This window comes from Pholcus phalangioides, unplaced genomic scaffold (genome assembly GCF_987345545.1).
Source record: "Pholcus phalangioides strain wild (caught in Gottingen) unplaced genomic scaffold, Ppha-v1.0 ptg000011l_1, whole genome shotgun sequence".
Taxonomy (NCBI): Eukaryota; Metazoa; Arthropoda; class Arachnida; order Araneae; family Pholcidae; genus Pholcus; species Pholcus phalangioides.
The window spans coordinates 50,193,305-50,212,534 of record NW_028301604.1 but is presented as its reverse complement, the minus strand read 5'-3'; the positions used below and the strand labels follow the sequence as shown (position 1 = coordinate 50,212,534).

Here is a 19,230-nt window from a genome sequence, read left to right as displayed (position 1 = left end):
TTCCACATCCAGCCTATCAACTCTCTTTGACAATGCATAGCAAATTATGAAGACATGTAAGTTGTTTAAGAATGATGCTCTTTCAAGACCACTTCCAAAAGCACAGCGCAAAATGCATAAATTACAAAGTCCAATATAAAAAAAACCAAGGTGAACCAGATGATTTTACTATGTTGTCCATCCTTTTCCTAAAGAGAATTGTTTAATTTTACTGTTCAATGCTAGTGTAATCGTTTTCGACAAATAAAGCACTTTCATTTCTAGCTCTTTGCTGCTGAGCATATCAAATATTGTTTATGCTTCTGCATACCCTAAAAATATAGAAGACAATTGAATGCTACAAACCTAGAATAGGCTTATGTATCCAACTGCTTTGTTATGCAAACAGTTGTTTCACCTATACACAAAATGTGCACCATAATTTTTAATGATGAATGCTAGTCAATGTCCAAGACTTTTATAAAATAGTAAATCAAAATTATTTTTCCCACCCAGACAGAAGTTTCTAATCACTACTCTACTTGTTGATCCCTCAAACTAAGTAAAAGAAAAATTAAAAACCAAATGGTCCCCCCCACCAAATAACCTTAAAAACAACACAATTTCTGCTTTAGTAGAATCATTAATTACAATCTAGAACATTTGTAATATTTGGCAAGATATATCAGTGATTCCCTCCTCAATTAAAATCAATTACACAAATTTTGTTGATAGGATTTGGTAAAAAAATACAAAAAGTAAGACAAATACTAGAAAGTAGGACAAGTGAGATCCCTGCAAAACACATCAAGCTTATTGTAGGCGGTTTGTTATAACCCACCAAATAGGGATAAAAATTTCACGATCAAATTCCCTACATGTGCAAGAAGGGTTGTAATACTAGGGGATTTCAATTACCTGGGTATAGATTGGGAGAACCTTTCAGCTAGAGATCAATATGAAAGAGACTTCACCTTTTTTTCAAATTTTTTTAGGTTTTATACTCCCAGACCACGCATGTCGAGAATGCGGGTTAGTTAATGATAATCACAACAGTACTGACGGGGAATTACTCACCTCTGATTTGGATGGCTTCTTGACTAACACTAAATCACAGGGCAAATTAAAATGTGTGCTAATAAATGCCAGAAACTTGAGTAATAAGAAAGATTTTTTAAAAACTATGGTAACTGTGTTCTTATAGCCATTACAGAATCTTGGGCAAACAATGGAGATTAATCTTTCTTACACATCTCAGGATACGATACTTTTTTAAGAAACAGATCAAATAGGAAAGGGGGTGGAGTGTTGATATACGTGAAATCATGTTTGAAGGCTAGAGAATGTAACGTGCAGAGAAGTGATACTGAAACTATTAGGGTTTGTTACAATCCACCGAATAGGGATCCAAACTACATCGCCAAATTTCACGATGAAATTTCTTACATGTGTAAGCATGAGAGGGTTGCCATACTAGGGGATTTCAATTACCTGGGTATAGATTGGGAGAACCTTTCATCTAGAGATCAGTATGAAAAAGACTAAGTTGGTGCTCAATAATTTTTTGTATCGGCAAGAATCAGAAGCCACTAGGAATACTGCTATTTTGAATTTAGTTCTCACTAGTTCCAAGGGTTTCGTTGAATATGTTTCATTTGATCATTTTTTTGTCGCACCACGGTCATTTTCTGCACACGAGGGCTAATTAGACCGGGACCTACAATTTATTGCCGATTCCGAACGGCAGGATTGTTTTTTTTTTTTATACACATCGAGAGGTTGGTGCGCTAACCCCTCGATGGGGGGAACTCCCTGCGGTAGCAATTTTTTGCTGCGGTCAAGTCGCCGTTTTTTGTTGTACCCCTGCGTCAGGAAAGTTTCCTGACAAGGACGAACCGGGTATCGAACTCACGACACCTCTAAACATCCTTCGGTACTTTAGGCGAGTATTTTATCAACCGGGCTACCGCGCCCCTTGGATATGTTTCAGTGGGGAACGAGTTTTCTTCTAGTGTCATTAGTTTTCTCTAACTTTTCTTCCGGTAAGGTTGATAACAAAAGAATGGTTTCTTGCTTTCAGAGAACCAACTTTCATCTTTTAAAAGAAAGGATAGCTGGAATTTTCAAACACCAGTTGGAATCAGTCGCTGTTTTAAGTCAATGCGAAGAATTTAGTACGAAACTGTACTTTATTTTGCAAGATGTCATACCCTTTGTTCGTAAAAAGCGTGTTTGTACCATAGTGGCATGGGCAGTGGCGGATCATGATTTTGGGAGGCCCCAGGCGCAACCTGATCTGGAGGCCCCCCTATCAGGGGCGGAATAAAATTAGGGGCTGTCACCCCCCTCCCCCCCCCCGAGAGCAGAAAAATTAAATGGAAAAAAAAATGTTTTCTACGTTTTTGACTGAATAACAAACCAAGAAAATAAATTTGCTTAAAAAAGGGAGAAAATTCAGAATTTTTTCCAAAAAAAATCAGAACCGTCCTGAAAAATTGAACACATGGTCACAACCACCGCCCCCACCCACAAATTTGCCTTTATCCACCACTGCACCCTTTTAGCCCTAATAAGAACGAGATGGTTCACTAAAATGAACAGTATTATGAAAATCATAACTTTTTTTTTATTTTTGCATCACCAAAACCATAAACACAAAAATAAGATAAGGAAATATAATGATATTCTCTGGTACTAGATGAAAAATAATCATACTCCCATTAAAAAAAAAAATCACAGTAAAATTCTGCATCATATTTTTAGTAATCTAAGATGTCCGTCCTGGTGCCTTCAGCCACACGGCAAAAATGGAGATCCGTCATAGTTTTAGTAATTTAATATTACTGATTAATAAAGATTTGATATCTCAAATATAATATATTTGATTTGATATAAAGATACTGATAATATTTAATAGAAAAACATTTCTTCAATAGAGGGAAGAAATTATATCAGAGTAAATATAAGAATTATATTTTTAATGAAAGAAATTATTTCAGAATGAATTAAAATTATTGTCAATGAAAGAAATTATTTTAAAAATTTTTTTTAGAAATTATTATTTTTTATTTGTTTATTCTATTTTATTTTTACTATTATTATATTAATTATTATTATTTTCTCTTTCAGCCACCTCGTTGGGCACTCTGCCTGTTGTGGCCTTTGCCTTTGTATTATTTGTATTCAGAGTGAATAAAAATCTTCTATATTATGCCCCCCCCCCGTTTCGTTTAATAACGAAAAATGCCACAGTATAACATTGTGGTCCGCGTACTTTATAAAATGTTTCAATATGGCCTGCTATGCCTCAAAGGTTGAAGACCACTGCAGTAGACTCTCGCTAATCCGGTACGTATTAGACCACGGTGTGCCAGATTTTACCGAAATTGCTGGATATACTTTGAAGAAACCCATTGAAATAATATATGAAATTTCGTGCAAAGACATAGTCAGGACTTGATCAGCAATTAAGAAATATTAGAACGTGTTAGGGGTTAGGGCATCAGGAGAAAAGTGACACCACACCACCTAAATATCCTGGACTACTGGACGTGCTGGATTAGAGCACGACCGAATTCTCGAGAGACTACTGTAGTTGAATTGAAATGCTCAAATAAAAATTTATATATTTTTAGTTTTGCTTACCGTTATTTTTGGAGATTGTGCAATCTAAATCCTAAAGGAAATCTTGAGGATCGGCATGAAAATTTTTTTCATTACGATAACACACATTACAATTACATTAACAATAAACACTTTTCGGTCTGACACAAAGATGTTGTCTACCCAAGCCTCCTTGACCAATCCAAAAATGTAGCTCTTTTTTTTAGAAAGAAGGAAAAGAAACCCCCTTGATTTTTTTCAGCCGGGGAGGGAGTGTTAAAAGAGAAACAGAAAAATCACGTGATTCAGAATGCATGTCATTCAGCATTCATTTCAAACCCCACTTTTTTTTTGTCATATGGTCGTATGGTTCCAGTTATAGATTGCAAATGTATATGTTGTTTGAACCAGCTTATAGTATTTCATTCAAACAAGTGGGAGACAAAATCACAATAAGAGCTCTACTACATTCATTTTAATTAGTACGAGTGTCTCTTCCTGTCGATGTCGCCGCTTGCCGATAGCCATCTTGCCATCCATTATACTGTATACAAAAGCTTACACCAAAGCTGTCGTATTATCGGCGCCCATAAAAGCATTTAATACTGTGGAATGAGACATCTGTTTATGCCTTCACTCCAATTTTCATTTCGGACAGACATTAGGACCTGCTGTTCTCACCCCTCCTCCTGCTTGTGCCCTTAGGGAAATACTGTTTGAAAATAACCCTCCCTGAATGATCGCTTTACAATGTCTCTTCTTTCTTTGTCGGGGAAGAACTGGCCCTTGAGAGCTGCGTCTTGTAAATTGTTCTTTTCTTTCAGTTCCCGTTTTTCTTCCATAACTCTAAAAAAAAGGGAGAGCAGATACTGTACTTAGTTCAAGAGCTTTGTTGATACGCATGTAAATTCATATGTAGGATGAAGCACACAACTATTTGGAGGCCCCCCCGCTCTGCTGAGGCCCCAGGCGCGCGCCTCATGCGCCTGTGCGGTAATCCGCCACTGGGCATGGGGGTGACCAAGTCTGCAACAAAATTCCAGTGGAAGTCTTAAAACTTCTAAAAACTGTATGTGCAAGCAAAGCACCAAGAGATATCTATATTAAGCTGTGTCCTCACTAGTGCGTCTTCTTTCAACAGCTTTCAACTTTCAATCTCGTTCTTTTTTTCTTTACTGCTTAACTATATCGCATTCCTCAAGTGGCATGCCTTTTTTCTGTCTACACCTATACGGCTAAACCTTTCAATTCAGATGCCAATGCAACTGTCACAGTGGATGCAATTTCCACATTTTAATGTGAAAATATGTGAGGGAAAATTGCTCTGTAAAAGGCGGAATATATAGATGAAATTATTCAAAATTGCTCAACTTCGGAATAAATTAAAATTTAAATCAAGTCGTTCGGTCAACTTCACCCAAATATAGTCGAGTCAAAGAAATTAAGAAAACTGTATACTTCTATTTTGGTAAGTCATAATCTCATACGTATTTAAATAATTTTATTCGTTCGAAATTATAGTCAGCCTGAGATGCCATTGACGCGTTCTAATGCGTCAAATACCCAGAATTTCAGAAAAGGACGCGTAAAAATTTTGTTCACGCGTATTCCAGAACTCGTTTTTTTCTAGTGCTAAGAAGAAAAAAGTAGAGAGAAAAACCTCCCCAACTTTTTTTTCTTTTTACTGTGTATCATGAGAACGTGACCTTGAAAAACTGGTTTTACTATTTTGTACACTACTATATACACGCGGGTTGTTGAAGAATAAGATGAGGGATATCTCTGGTTACTTCCGTGAATGAGTGGCCATGTACAGTAGAGAGAAAAACTTTTTTCCCCTTTTCACTGTGTATCGTAATCGCGCGACCTTGAAAAACTGGTTTTACTACTTTGTACACTGCATTGTATTGATATACACGCGGGTTGTTGAAGAATAAAGCTGGGTTTTCTTAGGAGCAGGTTTCCTGTGCTGCGCGCAACGTAATTCGCCCAGCGCGACACGCCGTCCACTCACCGATAAGAAAAGCAGCATGACTGTTTTCCTACATCGCGCAATAAGCCTCACGACAGCGCTTTACGTCGGCTTGATTGGCCCCCTGCTTCTGGAGGAGTCAAATACGTCGTGCGCCGCACATTTTGCAGATGTTCTCTTCACTCTCTCTCTCTCTCTCATGTTTTCTTTTGCTACCCTTCAAACCGGAGCATGCAGACAACAGAGTAGCTGATGCCAAGGCCTTGTACTATATTATAGCCGCCCTGATCTGATGTGGGACACACACAGAACACAAACGTGTAGCATAATTATGTAACACGTTTCTGCCAGCGCAAAGTTCACGCTGTACAAAAAACTTACTCCTAGGAAACTTTGGAAACTAGGAAACTTACTCCCCTTTGCCGCTGTGGTGGTCGAGTGGTTATAGTGCCGGACTCGTGATGCGAGGATCCGGGTTCGAACCCCACAGTGGTGGTCGGCTGAAGTTGGTTTTCTGTGGTTCCCAACTTCAAGGCGCAAATGCGAGCCGATCTCCCCGTTAAAAAGTCTCGCCACAGAGAGCAACAGTCCTACAACGGTAAATCATTCAACCATAACACTTCACTCATAGTTAGTAAAACTGGGGGCAGATGACAGCACTACACATAACAAGCATTACACAGAAACAAACTTTACGTCAGGTTGCACTACACGTACACGCACATTCCCGCATATACCGATTCGTTGGGGGGTTCCGCGGGGGGGGGGGGTGCATGTGTGGTGTAGCAGTAGTAGGTAGGGGCTAGGGGATCCATGATGTTCTTAAGTCAGCCGCCTCGTTGGGCAATTTGCCTGTTGTGGCGTTGTATTTGTATATAAAATCCGGCTTAAAATGAGGGATATCTAGTTGCTTCCCTGAGTGAAAGGCAGTGTACAGAAGATTCAAATTTTGGATTTTTATTACCCTGCAGATTTTCTCCCTTCTGGTTATATACAGGAAATTATGGTACTTTCGCAGCTATCGCCCAGCATTCAAAGACAGCATCTCTACGGCGTAAATTCGTCTTGTTCCTACAATATTGCAAATGCGAATTTTTTTTAAAATCGTAAAGGATCGAAATGCCCGTTCAAATTGTAAAACAGATCAGAATGGTGAACCATCGGGGAAGGAAAATAAATTCATTTTGCCAGGAAAACCAAGTGTCTGAGAGAGAATCTAATTTGCTTTAAATTTGATCAGAAGATATTGAAAATGCTAAGATATTTTTAACGAAATGTAAAATCAATCGGAAGGGAATTTATACATTGGTTAATAGTAAATATATAAATGTGTGCCTTCAACTGTTAAAGTGGATCCTGCTTATAACGTTTTTCAAAAACCGTCATAGGAAACGTTATAAATAGGAAAACACTTTAAACGGGAAATCTCAATGAGAATTACTTATTGCTAGGACCACGAAAATAAGTTCATACATTCTAAATGGGAGAAACATCATAAGCGGAATCAACTGTATCTTTGTTTTAGATTTATATTACATGTGCGGAATTCCATGCATTAAATTCTCAGTGCTAATGAGCTTCTTTGCAAGTTTTTCCTACTAGTAGACAGTGAAAGTAAATGAACATTTGGATAGAACATGTTTTTAGAAATGTACTTGATTCACAGATACCTTCTTATCTCACCCAGAACATGACCCACTGTTCAGTCTCAACAAAGAAATATAAGCAGGTGATCAAAAACCTGGGGCATACTGGAAGAAAATTCATAGAGATATCAGTGAATTATGGGGGGGGGGGTGGCATAATTTTTTTTGAGAGGGACCCACTTTCACTCAAAAGAACCCAGATTTTTCGAATAACCTGGGTCCCGGGACCCAGATTTAAGAGTAGTAAATTAAGAGTCCAGTGGCATTTCTGTCAACGCAGCATTATTTTTCTCAAGTGTTTATTCATACACCAAAGCACTAAAGTCGTGGTAATAGAAGTGAAAAACTTTTCATTTGAACTTTGAACATTTTTCATAATAATAAAAAGTAGCAGTGGTGACCCGTGGCTTCCCTCCAAGATGATCAAAGATTTAAAATATTTTTGCACACAAATCAGAATATCAAAAGAAAATTATTTTATATGTTGTTTCAATCAATTTTTAAACTTGAAATACCGTACTTTCGACAGTCAGTAACAGAAAATTTCTCTGGAAGAGAATTTCTTGTGCGCTCATCCCTAAACTTGGTGTGCCACTTGAAAGGTTGGTCCTGCGTACGCTTCTGGTTGCAGCTCTAATAATGTTCATGAAAATATAATCTGCATAAAACTGTACAGTTTTTGAGAAAATAGCAAAGATTATTAGTGCGCTGAAGGGCACAGCCTGTTCCTCATAAATTCGGGTGAAAACATGAATTTTTCCGACCCCCCCCCTTTATATAACGTTCTTTAAGGCAACTTTTTTCTAGTCGCAAGCACAATGCTTGTTCCCATCATCAAAAAGGGTGCACCCTTATCAAGTTTTGGCATACGATTGCTTGAAATCAGGATGATTTTAATCGTTGAACACAATTTGTACAAAGTGTTCAAATTGGGACGTTAATCAAGTACTCGCAAACATGAAATCGGACATGAGCATCAAGCACTCTGGTGCACAACAGTGCCCGTGAGCAGCAGGTTGAATATGTCTGCTACAGAGTATAATTATGTAAAAGTTTACATAATTACTCTTAAATTAAATTCCACGTTTGGAAATATTCTACGGAAAGGAAGGTTAAAAAAATAAAGGAAAGGAAATCCAATTTGTGGGCCCCCCCTAAAATTGCAAGGGCAAAGGGCACATGCCTCATTTGCCCATGCAAGAAACGGGCACTGGTAAAGGGGTCTTGCATCCAGTAAGGGTGATCCTCCAACAGCTGACTAAGTATTATTCGTGTGCCTTCACGAAATGTTTGGAAAAATGTGGAGTCAAGTGTTTCAACAGCACCGTAGACCTCCGATGAAAGTGATATTCGGAGGGCGTACCAACTTTACATACTTTGAAAAATCATACCATTAGATCTTATCATCATAAATAGTCCTCCAACACATCTAGTTCTAACGCCGTGTCTGGATTGCCCCATGCAAAGAGGTGGTTCCGCGAAGAGCTTGTGAATTATTTTATTATTATACAGCAAACCTCTGTAACACGAGCTCTTCGAAAAAAAAGGAAAAAGAAATTGACCAGCATTTTAATATGAAATTCTACTAAAAAAATAATTTTCAAGACAACCATTTAATTTATAATTTTGAAATTATAATTACCGTTAATTTAAATTTACCTTCAATAATATCACGTAAGCACTACATGACCTGAAGTCTTCAAAAGTATCAAAGTTTTTTTGTCGATGAAATCATAAAAATTGAGAAAAACTTGAAAACAACACTGAATCTTCAAGAAAACGAAAGGGAAATTGAACAGAAAATCCACACCTGGTGGAGCAGAAGGAAAAGAAATGCTCCTTACAAAATGGCCGTCTTTCAACAAGTTTGAGTCACGCCTGAATGATTTACGACATGCTTGATGACAGGTGTGCCACAGTGGAAAGTGCATTGACACAGAAAAAACGCACCAGTGTAGACATAGCTTTAGGGTCCTCAGGCAATGTGCTAATGGATTGTTGGGGCCAGTCGCACAGATTTACAGGAGTAGTGTTGCTGAGGGTATCGTTTCAAGGTATTGGAAGCTTGCTAATGTGGTTCTGATACTTAAAAAGATTAGTAGGGAAGCTGTGTTGAATTATTGTCCAGTGAGTTTGACGAGCTCCCTCTCGAAAATTTTGGAAATTACTATCAAAGAGCAATTAGCTAAGTGGACAGATGAGAATAATGTACTCTCTAATAATAAGCATGGGTTAAGAAACGGGAAGTCATATGTAACCAACCTCCTTTGCTTTTATGATCTTATGACTAAGGTTTTGGGCAAGGGCAAGAATGTAGATGTTGTTTAGCTTGATTTCCAGAAGGCATTCGATCGGGTCCAACATGGAAAACTCTCAGAGATCACGCCAATTTGGGAATTCTTATTTACGAGCAGCTTAGGTTTTCTGAATATTGTTCAGAGGTGGCCAAAAAATGATAACAGAATGCTCAGTTTCTTTTTGAAAAAAAGGTCTCTTGCATTCTCCTAAAGTCATTTATCTGTTTTTCCAAGGGTTAGTTCGTCCTGGACTGGAGTATGCTGTAAGGTTTTGGAGACCATACCTACAGAAGGACATAGGCTTAGTAGAAGGGGTGCAGAGAAGAGCTACACATGTCTTTATTGACACACTGGGCTCATGTTATGAAGAGAGACTTCATGTTTTGAATAGGTTTACATTGGATGAACGCAGGTGTCGAGGAGATATGATCGAAGTGTTCAAAATTTTCAACAGCATGGAGTAGTACAATCGACTGCTTTTACAAGGAGACACTGGTATCGATCGGTAAGGGACAATGCGAGGTTACAGTGTCGCAGGAATTTTTCTCTAATAGGGTTGTTAATAAATGGTATAGCTTACCCCTGGGGGTAGTAAATATGAACACAATTGACACGTTTAAAAAGAAATACGGTAAACATGTTGGGGTAAATTCAGAATCTATCCATACTTGGATAAGACAACTATAAATATTTTTCATATAGGCAATGCATTATATTTTAACATGCATACACACATTGGATACATTTCATTTTTAATTGGGGGTTGCTGTATTTTAGAAATATATGATATCCATCATTGTTATGGGCATGTTCCTGTTATGGGCATTTTCCTCTTATAGAGCATTTTGCCTGTTGTGGCATTGTATTTGTATAATAATTGAAAATTTAATTTTTACTTATATCCAGAGTTGGGTTTTTAATGTCAAAAACTAGTTTAAACTGTCAAAAACTGTTGAAAACCGTCAAAAATCTAAATGAATGTTTTTTTGATAATGTCTTGTACAAGGTTAATCAAAGACATCTTTTGCTAATCAATTTCTTCATGTCCCACTCAATGCACTTTTAATGCAATAATCTTCACAAGAAAGTGTAAGTTCAAGTACAGTGATAACTCAGCTATGAAGACAAATAATTTCAGAATAACATTTGTTAGATGAAATCTTCAGCCGAAACACAATTTTCCACAGGTTTCTATGGAAAATCATTCTAGGAAATGCCCGAAATTTAAAAATAACTTTTATAAAGCACTAAGAAGTATTGTGAAAAGGACAAATTCTGACTGAAGGCCGAGATCAACAATTTTATAATTGAATGAAGAATTTGAAGGAAGACGTGTGGAGAAACTGAACATCTTTCTATTTTATTTTTATTTTCTCTTCATTCTTATTATTTTATGTATGGTATGCAGTTGGGTTTATGAGTGATACAGGGGAAAAAACTATGTGAGATTGTGTGCTATGTGATATAGTCAGCTAACTTCTTTCACACACACATAAATTAATATCAGGGTTGGGTTTTTGATGTAAAAAAACCAGTTTATGACATGATTGACATGACAAGCATCAAAAACTGGTTAAAACCATCAAAACCTGAATGAATGCTTTTAAATAATATTTTGAAGACAACAGGTATGCAACATGATGAGAAAGTTACTTTTTTGCATATTACAATTTCTAATTACTAATTTATGACCATAATTAAAACAATTTTAATTTTTTTTTAATTTTTAATTTTTTAACATACAAAGAGTCTAGAACAGATAATTTATAATTTTTTGGCCATTTTATCTAAACTACTGATTACCTGTGTTCAATTTACTAAGTGAAATAAAGCTATTTATTCAAAATATGTGTGATAGGAGATCAGGGTTAGACTTCTGACCACAGAAGCTAACTCAGTATTAAAACAGTCAAAAATTTATTGTCGATGTTGTCAAATAGATTTTTTTTAATGTGACATATGTTACATTAAAAAAACTTAGCTTTATGTGCTTTATATTTTGAATTATAATTAGTGAATACAGAATATCTATTTCGATATTTTAAATTTTCTTATCTGCTCAAAATTTTACTCCATTCTAGAAATTCTATAATGCAACTTCTGTCAACACATCAATATTTAACTCATTTATTCTCACCTTAAAAATTTCTTGGGTGAATAAGGTGTTAATTTGGTTGTATAAAGACAGAGTTTTAAGTATTTTACATCAAAGCAGAACTGGCAGGACTTGACACCCAAAGCATTGTTTTGCACGTTTAAAATACAGATTCAACTAGAAAGCCATTGCATTATGAATGCTACTAAATATTTTACATCGTAATCAAACTTTATATATATATATATATATATATATATGTCATTCTTATTTTTGCACTACAAATAAGTTATAGGTGTTTCTCAAGAATCATATGCAATCAGCACTGCCAAATTAAAAAAACATTTCAATCCTACAATTCAGTATGTATTTTGATATTGCTAGATATATTCTAATGTTATGCCCACAATAAGGGTATTGTTTCAAGTTTCTGTGATTATGTAGACAATTTAATAATAACAGAAATAAACGTTGCATACATGGTGTAAAGGAACTTTTTAAACACACCTATCTGTTATGGAAAGAGTATAGTATATGGTTTATATCAATACACACATAAATTGTATATTTCACAAGGAAAAAAAAAATATTGTTCAAAATAATTCTGTAGAGAGTAAAATAATCATATTAATCATATTAAGTATTTATTCTTTGTATAACGTAGTGACTTTAAACATTACATGAAATCAATGCGTGTATTTTCAACGGGAATTTTTATATTGAAAAGCAATATTTGAGGTTTTTGATGCAAGGTTTTTCATGTGATGGTTTAAACAGTCAAAAACCTGCCAACCCTGGTTAATACTAAACGTAACAATGTGGAAATTCTAGGAGGAAAGACTCAGAAAAAAGAAGCATCTGAAAGAGTAAAGAGGATTAAGAGTTTCACTTGAAAATGGAACTACCAGACAGATCCCCCTTAGCCCCAACTTTTTTTTCTTTTGTCAGAGAGAGGAATCAAAAATTCAGAACATGAAAATCATGCAAATTCAAAATAAATGCAAGGACAATTTTTTTTTTTCAGAATCGGTGAAAATATGGAATAGAAATATAGTAATATTGTCATTATATTTCTAATATTGTAAGGCATGTTACGACAGATTTAATAATCAGACACATTCCCACATCACTTCAGCACAGTGTCAGTACCTACAGAAGACTCATAGGTGGAATTTATATTGCACGTATTTCTACGTGGTCCCACGTCACGTCAGAGTAGTGTGCATGGATTTTTTGCATGTTAATGTCAGATTACATCATCACAGACATTACCACATCACTTCAACAGAAGAATCATTGGTGGAATTTTATATCACACGCATTAACGTGTGGTACCACATCACGTCAGCGTAGTGTTTCAGCCTGAAGGCTCCCTTTTTCATTTTCTCTTTGCCTAACCTTTCATTTTACATGAAATAGCTGAAAATCTTTCTGAAAGAGAAATAGAGATGTACCTGGAAAGTGACTCTGCGACAGACCTGAACTAATAATTAGTCAGAATAATTATTATTCTGACTCAAGTGACTCCAAATCATTGGATTCATTTTGATTGGTATGAAAATTCAGCTCACGATGCAACTTTTTTAATATTAGTACATAAATCCATATTATGTAAAATATTTGTTAGCTGAGGTAGAAAAATATCACAAAAAATCTTTGTTACTCTAACAATTCATAAGCCAAGTCATTCATTAGCTGAAGTATCACTGTATTTTGTTTACATGCCAAAAGTTATAGAATGATCATGAAGTATTTATCAAGAAATTCTAAAAAAATGTTAAAATTTAGTCTGGTGACTTTTGGTTGGGGGTTTTAAACTCCTAACATTTTAGAACCTTCAGAAATTGAGAATAGAAAGAATTATTTATTTCTCAACAATTCCCTAAAAATCATATTGCTTATTTTTTTCCATAAAGGGGCCATTCAAGTATTACGTAAGCAGATTTTCAAACATTTTTGACCCCCCCCCCCATCCATCAGCAAAATTTTGTCAGCGCAGCTAAGAATATTCCATATCTTCAAAAAGGGGTGGTTGATGACGTAAGTAACCTTTAAACCCTTCCCCTCTTGTCATCAAAAGTCAGCAAATCCAAAACCCCTGCCCCCTCGATGCTGACGTAATACTTAAATGACCCAAAAATATTAAGAATAAAGCAGTAACCAACCAAAAATGGGTTCCTAGGTAAAACCCACTGTGTTGTCTAGTACATATATTGTAAAAACATATGGAAAAAAAGGTCATTGGGCTAAATTTATATTCTTTTTGAGGGGGAGGGGTCATTAATATCAAGTAGCTATTAATTTGTCAAACAACAAGACATCCTGTTAGGAGAGTTATCTCATCATTGTAAGGGGGGTTAATCAGCATAAAAGTCAAGGAAAAAATTCAGTTCAGAACACAGTTGCTGCTGTGTTATGTGAGCGTGTGCATCCATGTGTCAACCAAAACATCCACTGAATAAATCCATATCTATTAGCCTAGGTGGAAACATAGGTGGCAAAAAAATTTGTAAGCTAAGGAGTTCATTAGCCAAAGTATCACTATATGGTACATTTTAACATTACTACATATTCTGACAAAAACATGGGAGGAAGGAGAGTGATTGTAAATATTGTACCTTACAAAAAAGACGAGAGTCCAGGAGTGCAAGATCAGGGGGAAGGTACTTCTTGTACATACCATATAACTCAGAAAATTGTGCACGTGAGGGATATCCTTGTTGCATCAGTTCCAGCACAGAAATCATACCTGCAAAAATATGTTCATTTTCCATTTTATCACAATATAATTCAGGATATATTTTTGAAAACATTACCATTATTATCATTATCAAAAATCTGAAACTAAATTAATGTAATTAGAAGGATCAGCATCGTGCTAGGTTTGCACATTTCAGAAATTTTACATTTTAAAAGATTCCCTTTATTGAGCTCTAAAAAAGATTCTATCTGTTACAAAACTAAACTAACGATTTTTGAAAACTCGTTCTTTAATCTAACATGATAGAATCCTTTCTATTTGTAAAGCTTTTTTTTAGTAATATAAAAACCTCTTTGATACTGAGCAAGCATCCCAGAATAACCAAATTGAATATTTGTGTGCTGGATGTTAAGGGCACTATCTCCACTAATCAAAAGAATAACTTTGCCAGAAATTATAGAAAAAATATTGTCATGATAAGGACAAATAACAATTTATAAAACACCAACATATGTTTCATCACTCATGGGTGCCGTTATTGAGATGGAAAAACAAACACATTCTGTCCCAACGAAAAACATGGTCAGAATGAGAGAGCCTTTGTAGTGGACAGAGTTTTTCCCTTCACTTCAGTATTTTTATTCTCAGTTGTGATGCCATAGTTGTTGTTAGTGATGTCATATGTATATCCCTTTGAATATTCTTCAAATGTTTTTTTTCAAAATGTGGTAGGGCAATGGAATGAAGAGTGTTGATTTTGTGTCATTCACTAATTGTTCATGAAAAGCCTTTATGTAAAGGCTCTCAAAATCGTCTAGAAGAAATGATCAACTTTTTGGATCACCTTAGCTTTTGGAAAATTAAATTTGTGGTAGTGTAAAGCTATTGTGGACTTCTGGACTTTTTGATTTTTAACATACCTCTTATGTTCACTTAATCTACATTTCAGAGAGCGTTTGGTTTGAACGATGTAGCCTTGGGAACAATCTGTGCACGGAATATAATAAATGCCCCATTGTTTAGTTGGGAGATTGAATCTTTCGGGGAGCTAAGGCAAAAATTCTTGGGTGGCAAGTCGATGACCTGTATTTGAAAACGACTGGAAGTCTGTAGAGTTTCATAGAGAGAAATGAATTGAAAGGTCTGACAGCTATATCTTTACCAAAAAAGCCTTTATTGTTATCGAGAATGCACTCAGTTTTAGGTCTCCTTGTTTTTCTGATGTTATAAATCATTTCGTGTTAAAACCCCTATCTATGGTAACAGCAAGAATGAAGATGAGTTCCTGATCTAATGAGTCACTGTTGGAGCAGATTTCAAAAGCTCTATGCACATACAATAGAAAAGTTGAATTTTTTCGTTTGTATGGGTGACAAGACCTTTGATGTGGAGGTGATGTAACGGAAAATGGTTTTCTGTACAATTACCATTTAAAAGTTTTCTTCATTTTTGGTCACCAAGACATCTAGAAACGGAAGAGTTTTGCGGCTTTCAAATTCAGCTGTGAATTGTATACAGGTATCTATTTCACATTTATGACTTGCAACAATTCATCCAATTTCTTTCTTGATCTCTCCCAAACAGCAAAAATGTCATCCACATATTTTTTGTAGAAACAGAATGGAACAATGCCTAGTAACTCAGCTTCAAACTCATCCATATGTCACACAATATTGGTGAGAGAGGATTACCCATCGCTAGATTCTCTATTTGTCAAAAGAATTTATTGCAAAAAGAGAAAGCAGTTTGGGATATGCAAGTGAAAGTGAGGTGACAAATTTCATCAACCTCCGTCTGAGATAAATGGAAAAGTTCCCGATGCCTTTTTAGACACTGGATTGAACTAGGTAGAGGAATATTTGTAAACATTCACACATGAAATGAGATCATGTTCAGATTGGCAGGTTGAATATCACGAATAATCTTAGTGAAAGAAGATAAATTCTTGACAGTGTAACTATTTGATTCTGTGAGTGGTGAAAAAATTGGAATGAGAAATTTAAGAAGTTTGTAGGAGGCTGTATCAATAGCAAGTCTGTATGGACTTCCCAAGGTTCATAAACCTGATCTGGCCATTTGCCCAGCTGTTTCAAATATTGATGACACAAAATCAACGCCCTTCATTCCATTGCCCTACAACATTTCAAGAAACATTTGAAGAGTATTCGGGGGGGGGGGGGCAAGCTTGGCATATAACATCACTAACAACTATGACATCAAAACTGAGAATAAAAATACTGAAGTGAAGGAAACAACTCTGTCCACTACAGAGGCTCTCTCATTCTGACCATATTTTTTGTTGGGACAAAACGTGTCTGTTTTTCCATCTCAATGACGGCACCCATGAGTGCCAAAACATGTCAGTGTTATATAAATTGTTATTTGTCCTAATCATTAAAATATTTTTCTATCATCTCCATTTACATCAATTTTGGGTTAAGCTATTAATTTGCAGTACTTTTGTTACAATACTGATAGGTATAGGACACTAAGTCCTATTTTAATAAATTACAGACGTATTCACTTTGGAGAACAAGTGAGATCAATAGAAAATCATACTTAAAAAAAATCTTCAAACAGCTCTCTCCTGTAAAATTTTTCTCAAGTGCCATTGTGGCATTTACTTCCAGCACATACAAACATATTGTTTGATTAAATATTACCTTCAATAACATTTAATAACCTAAACAAATGATTGGGATTACATTTATGAGTAGTATTTCTTCCATTTCATTGATTAACATGCACTTCACCTGTTTTTTTTTTTAAATCAATGTATCCTTTACAGCATAGTTTTCCAAACTTTTTGTTCCATCGCCCCCTTCTTCAGAATTTTTTTCCCACTCATTGCCCCCCTACTCCAGCGAGCCCATAGGATCCTATGTTAAACCTGTAGCTTTTATCGCCCCGACCATTCCATCGCCCACTAGGGGGTGACATTGCCCACTTTGGGAAACACTGCTTTACAGCACCAGTTCTCAAGCCAGATGAGGGGCCGATGATTTAAATAAAGTGCTATGGTTATCTAAATTTGATTTTCAAGAACAAATTGAAGAAAAACAAAAAACTTTTTTGACTTGCGGAGCCCTTTCTGATATATAATTTCTATGGTGAAGCCCTGTAGGCCTATCTTTTATTACTTTATCAGTTACTGATTTATTTTTATTTTTTATCTCAAAATAATTATAATTATTATTTTTTCAAATTTTTCTCAAGTGCCGCCACCCCTGGAAAGTGCACGTGGAGCCTTTGGGGCTCCGTGGAACACCAGTTGAGAACCGCTGCTTTACAGCAACGATGGATGACCTGCTACCTACCAAAGGTTTCCATCTGGCCAGTTAGAGTTTCTGAAGACTAGTATCAATACACAAAAAAAAAAGACTAGGTACACTAGTTATTAGCCCATGAGTGGTATCCATATCACATTTCTGGCCCCACAGAGTGAAAATGTTGTGCACTCCTGCTTTAATGTTTTTAATAAATTTTTGATTTGATTACTATCAATAATTTTTTTCAATATTTATAACAATATGCACGGTGTCCGTTTTCATCATTGCCATCATTTCTTAGCCATTGGTCTCAGCAGGAACTACCAGTTTCAAAAAAAAGTCTCAAATATCTCCCTATAGGCTCCATTTAAATTTTTAAAAAATTTAAATGGACTTTTTCTTGACTTTTGTGCTTTTTTTTTTTCTATTTTATGACTTTTACATTAAGGGCCGTTCAAGTATTATGTCATCATCGATGGGGGTAGGGGGTTTCCGATTTGATGACAAGGGGGAAGGGGGTTTGGGTAATGCTTACGTCATCAACCACGATTTAAGAAAATATGAAATATTCTTAATGGCATCTTATTCGGTACGCCCAAAATGAGAAAAACTTTTTGATAGTTCGTGGGTACTTGAAGTAACACCCCCCTATTGATAAGTGCCCTACAGAGCCACTTTAGTGATCTCTAAATGTTTCGTGGATTCAAGTGATCTGAAAATGTGTCCGGGCCACTCAAGTGCTCTGGAACTATGCCATGCATCACTCAAGTGATCCGTAATTATATGCCACAGATAACTTAAATAATCTGAGAATGTCCCGCGGGTAACTTGAGTGATGTAGAACCGCACTGGGGGCCACTTAAGTGCTATAAAGCTATGTCACATGCCCCTCAAGGGATCTCTAAATGTGTCACAGATCGCTTAAGTGTTCTGGAACTGTGTCCCTGGTCATTTAAGTGATCTGAAAATGTGCCACGGGCTGCTTAAATGTTCTGGAATTGTACCATGGGACACTTAAGCAATCTGTAAATCCGGCCAAGGGCCTTTATGCAATTTATCATTATACAGCTTAGAGCAGTGATTCCCAACGTGGGCATTAGCGCCCCCTTTGGGGCGATAGAAGCTAAGGGCATAAGATAGGATCCTACAGGTTAGACTGTGTTGGGGGCGATGGGAGAAAAACATTTCTGAAAAAGGGGGGGCGATGCGACAAAAAAGATTGGGAAACTATGGCTTAGAGGGTGGGTCGCAATGAATTTATTAAACATAAATTTTCAGTTCATAGCCTTCAGATAAAATTGAAATTAACAGAAATAGATTATAACAACATATAAAGGTATTTTATTCCAAAATTTCACATTTAAAAAAAATATTTTTTTTGCATTAAAAAAATAAATTTTTGATCGTGGGGGGGGGGCACGAGCCGCCCTATGCTCCCCTGCGTATGTCTCTGATCCCACCAATATGCGTTAGGATTCAGAGGGGCAGAGCTGATGATGAAATTTTGCTGACGGGGTGGGGAGGGGGGTCAGAAATGGCTAAACATTTTCTTACGTAATACTTGAACGGCCCCTTATGGTAGATACCTGTATTGCCCAAAGCAGAATGTTTTGCGATGTTCTTCAACAAGCCCTCAGCTGACTGAAAATGTTCTGTGGTAAAAATTTG

General features: G+C 36.1%; 1 protein-coding gene across 3 annotated transcripts in view; it reads right to left on the bottom strand.

Moving 5' to 3' along the window:
- Positions 1–19,230, bottom strand: part of jar (Myosin heavy chain 95F jaguar) — a 396,549-nt gene that overhangs the window by 184,467 nt on the left and 192,852 nt on the right. For all 3 annotated transcript variants that reach the window (XM_089239616.1, XM_089239617.1, XM_089239618.1), the window contains one exon: positions 14,211–14,341. In XM_089239616.1, the coding sequence (XP_089095742.1) occupies positions 14,211–14,341 (131 nt within the window). The remainder of the gene's footprint in view (positions 1–14,210; positions 14,342–19,230) is intronic.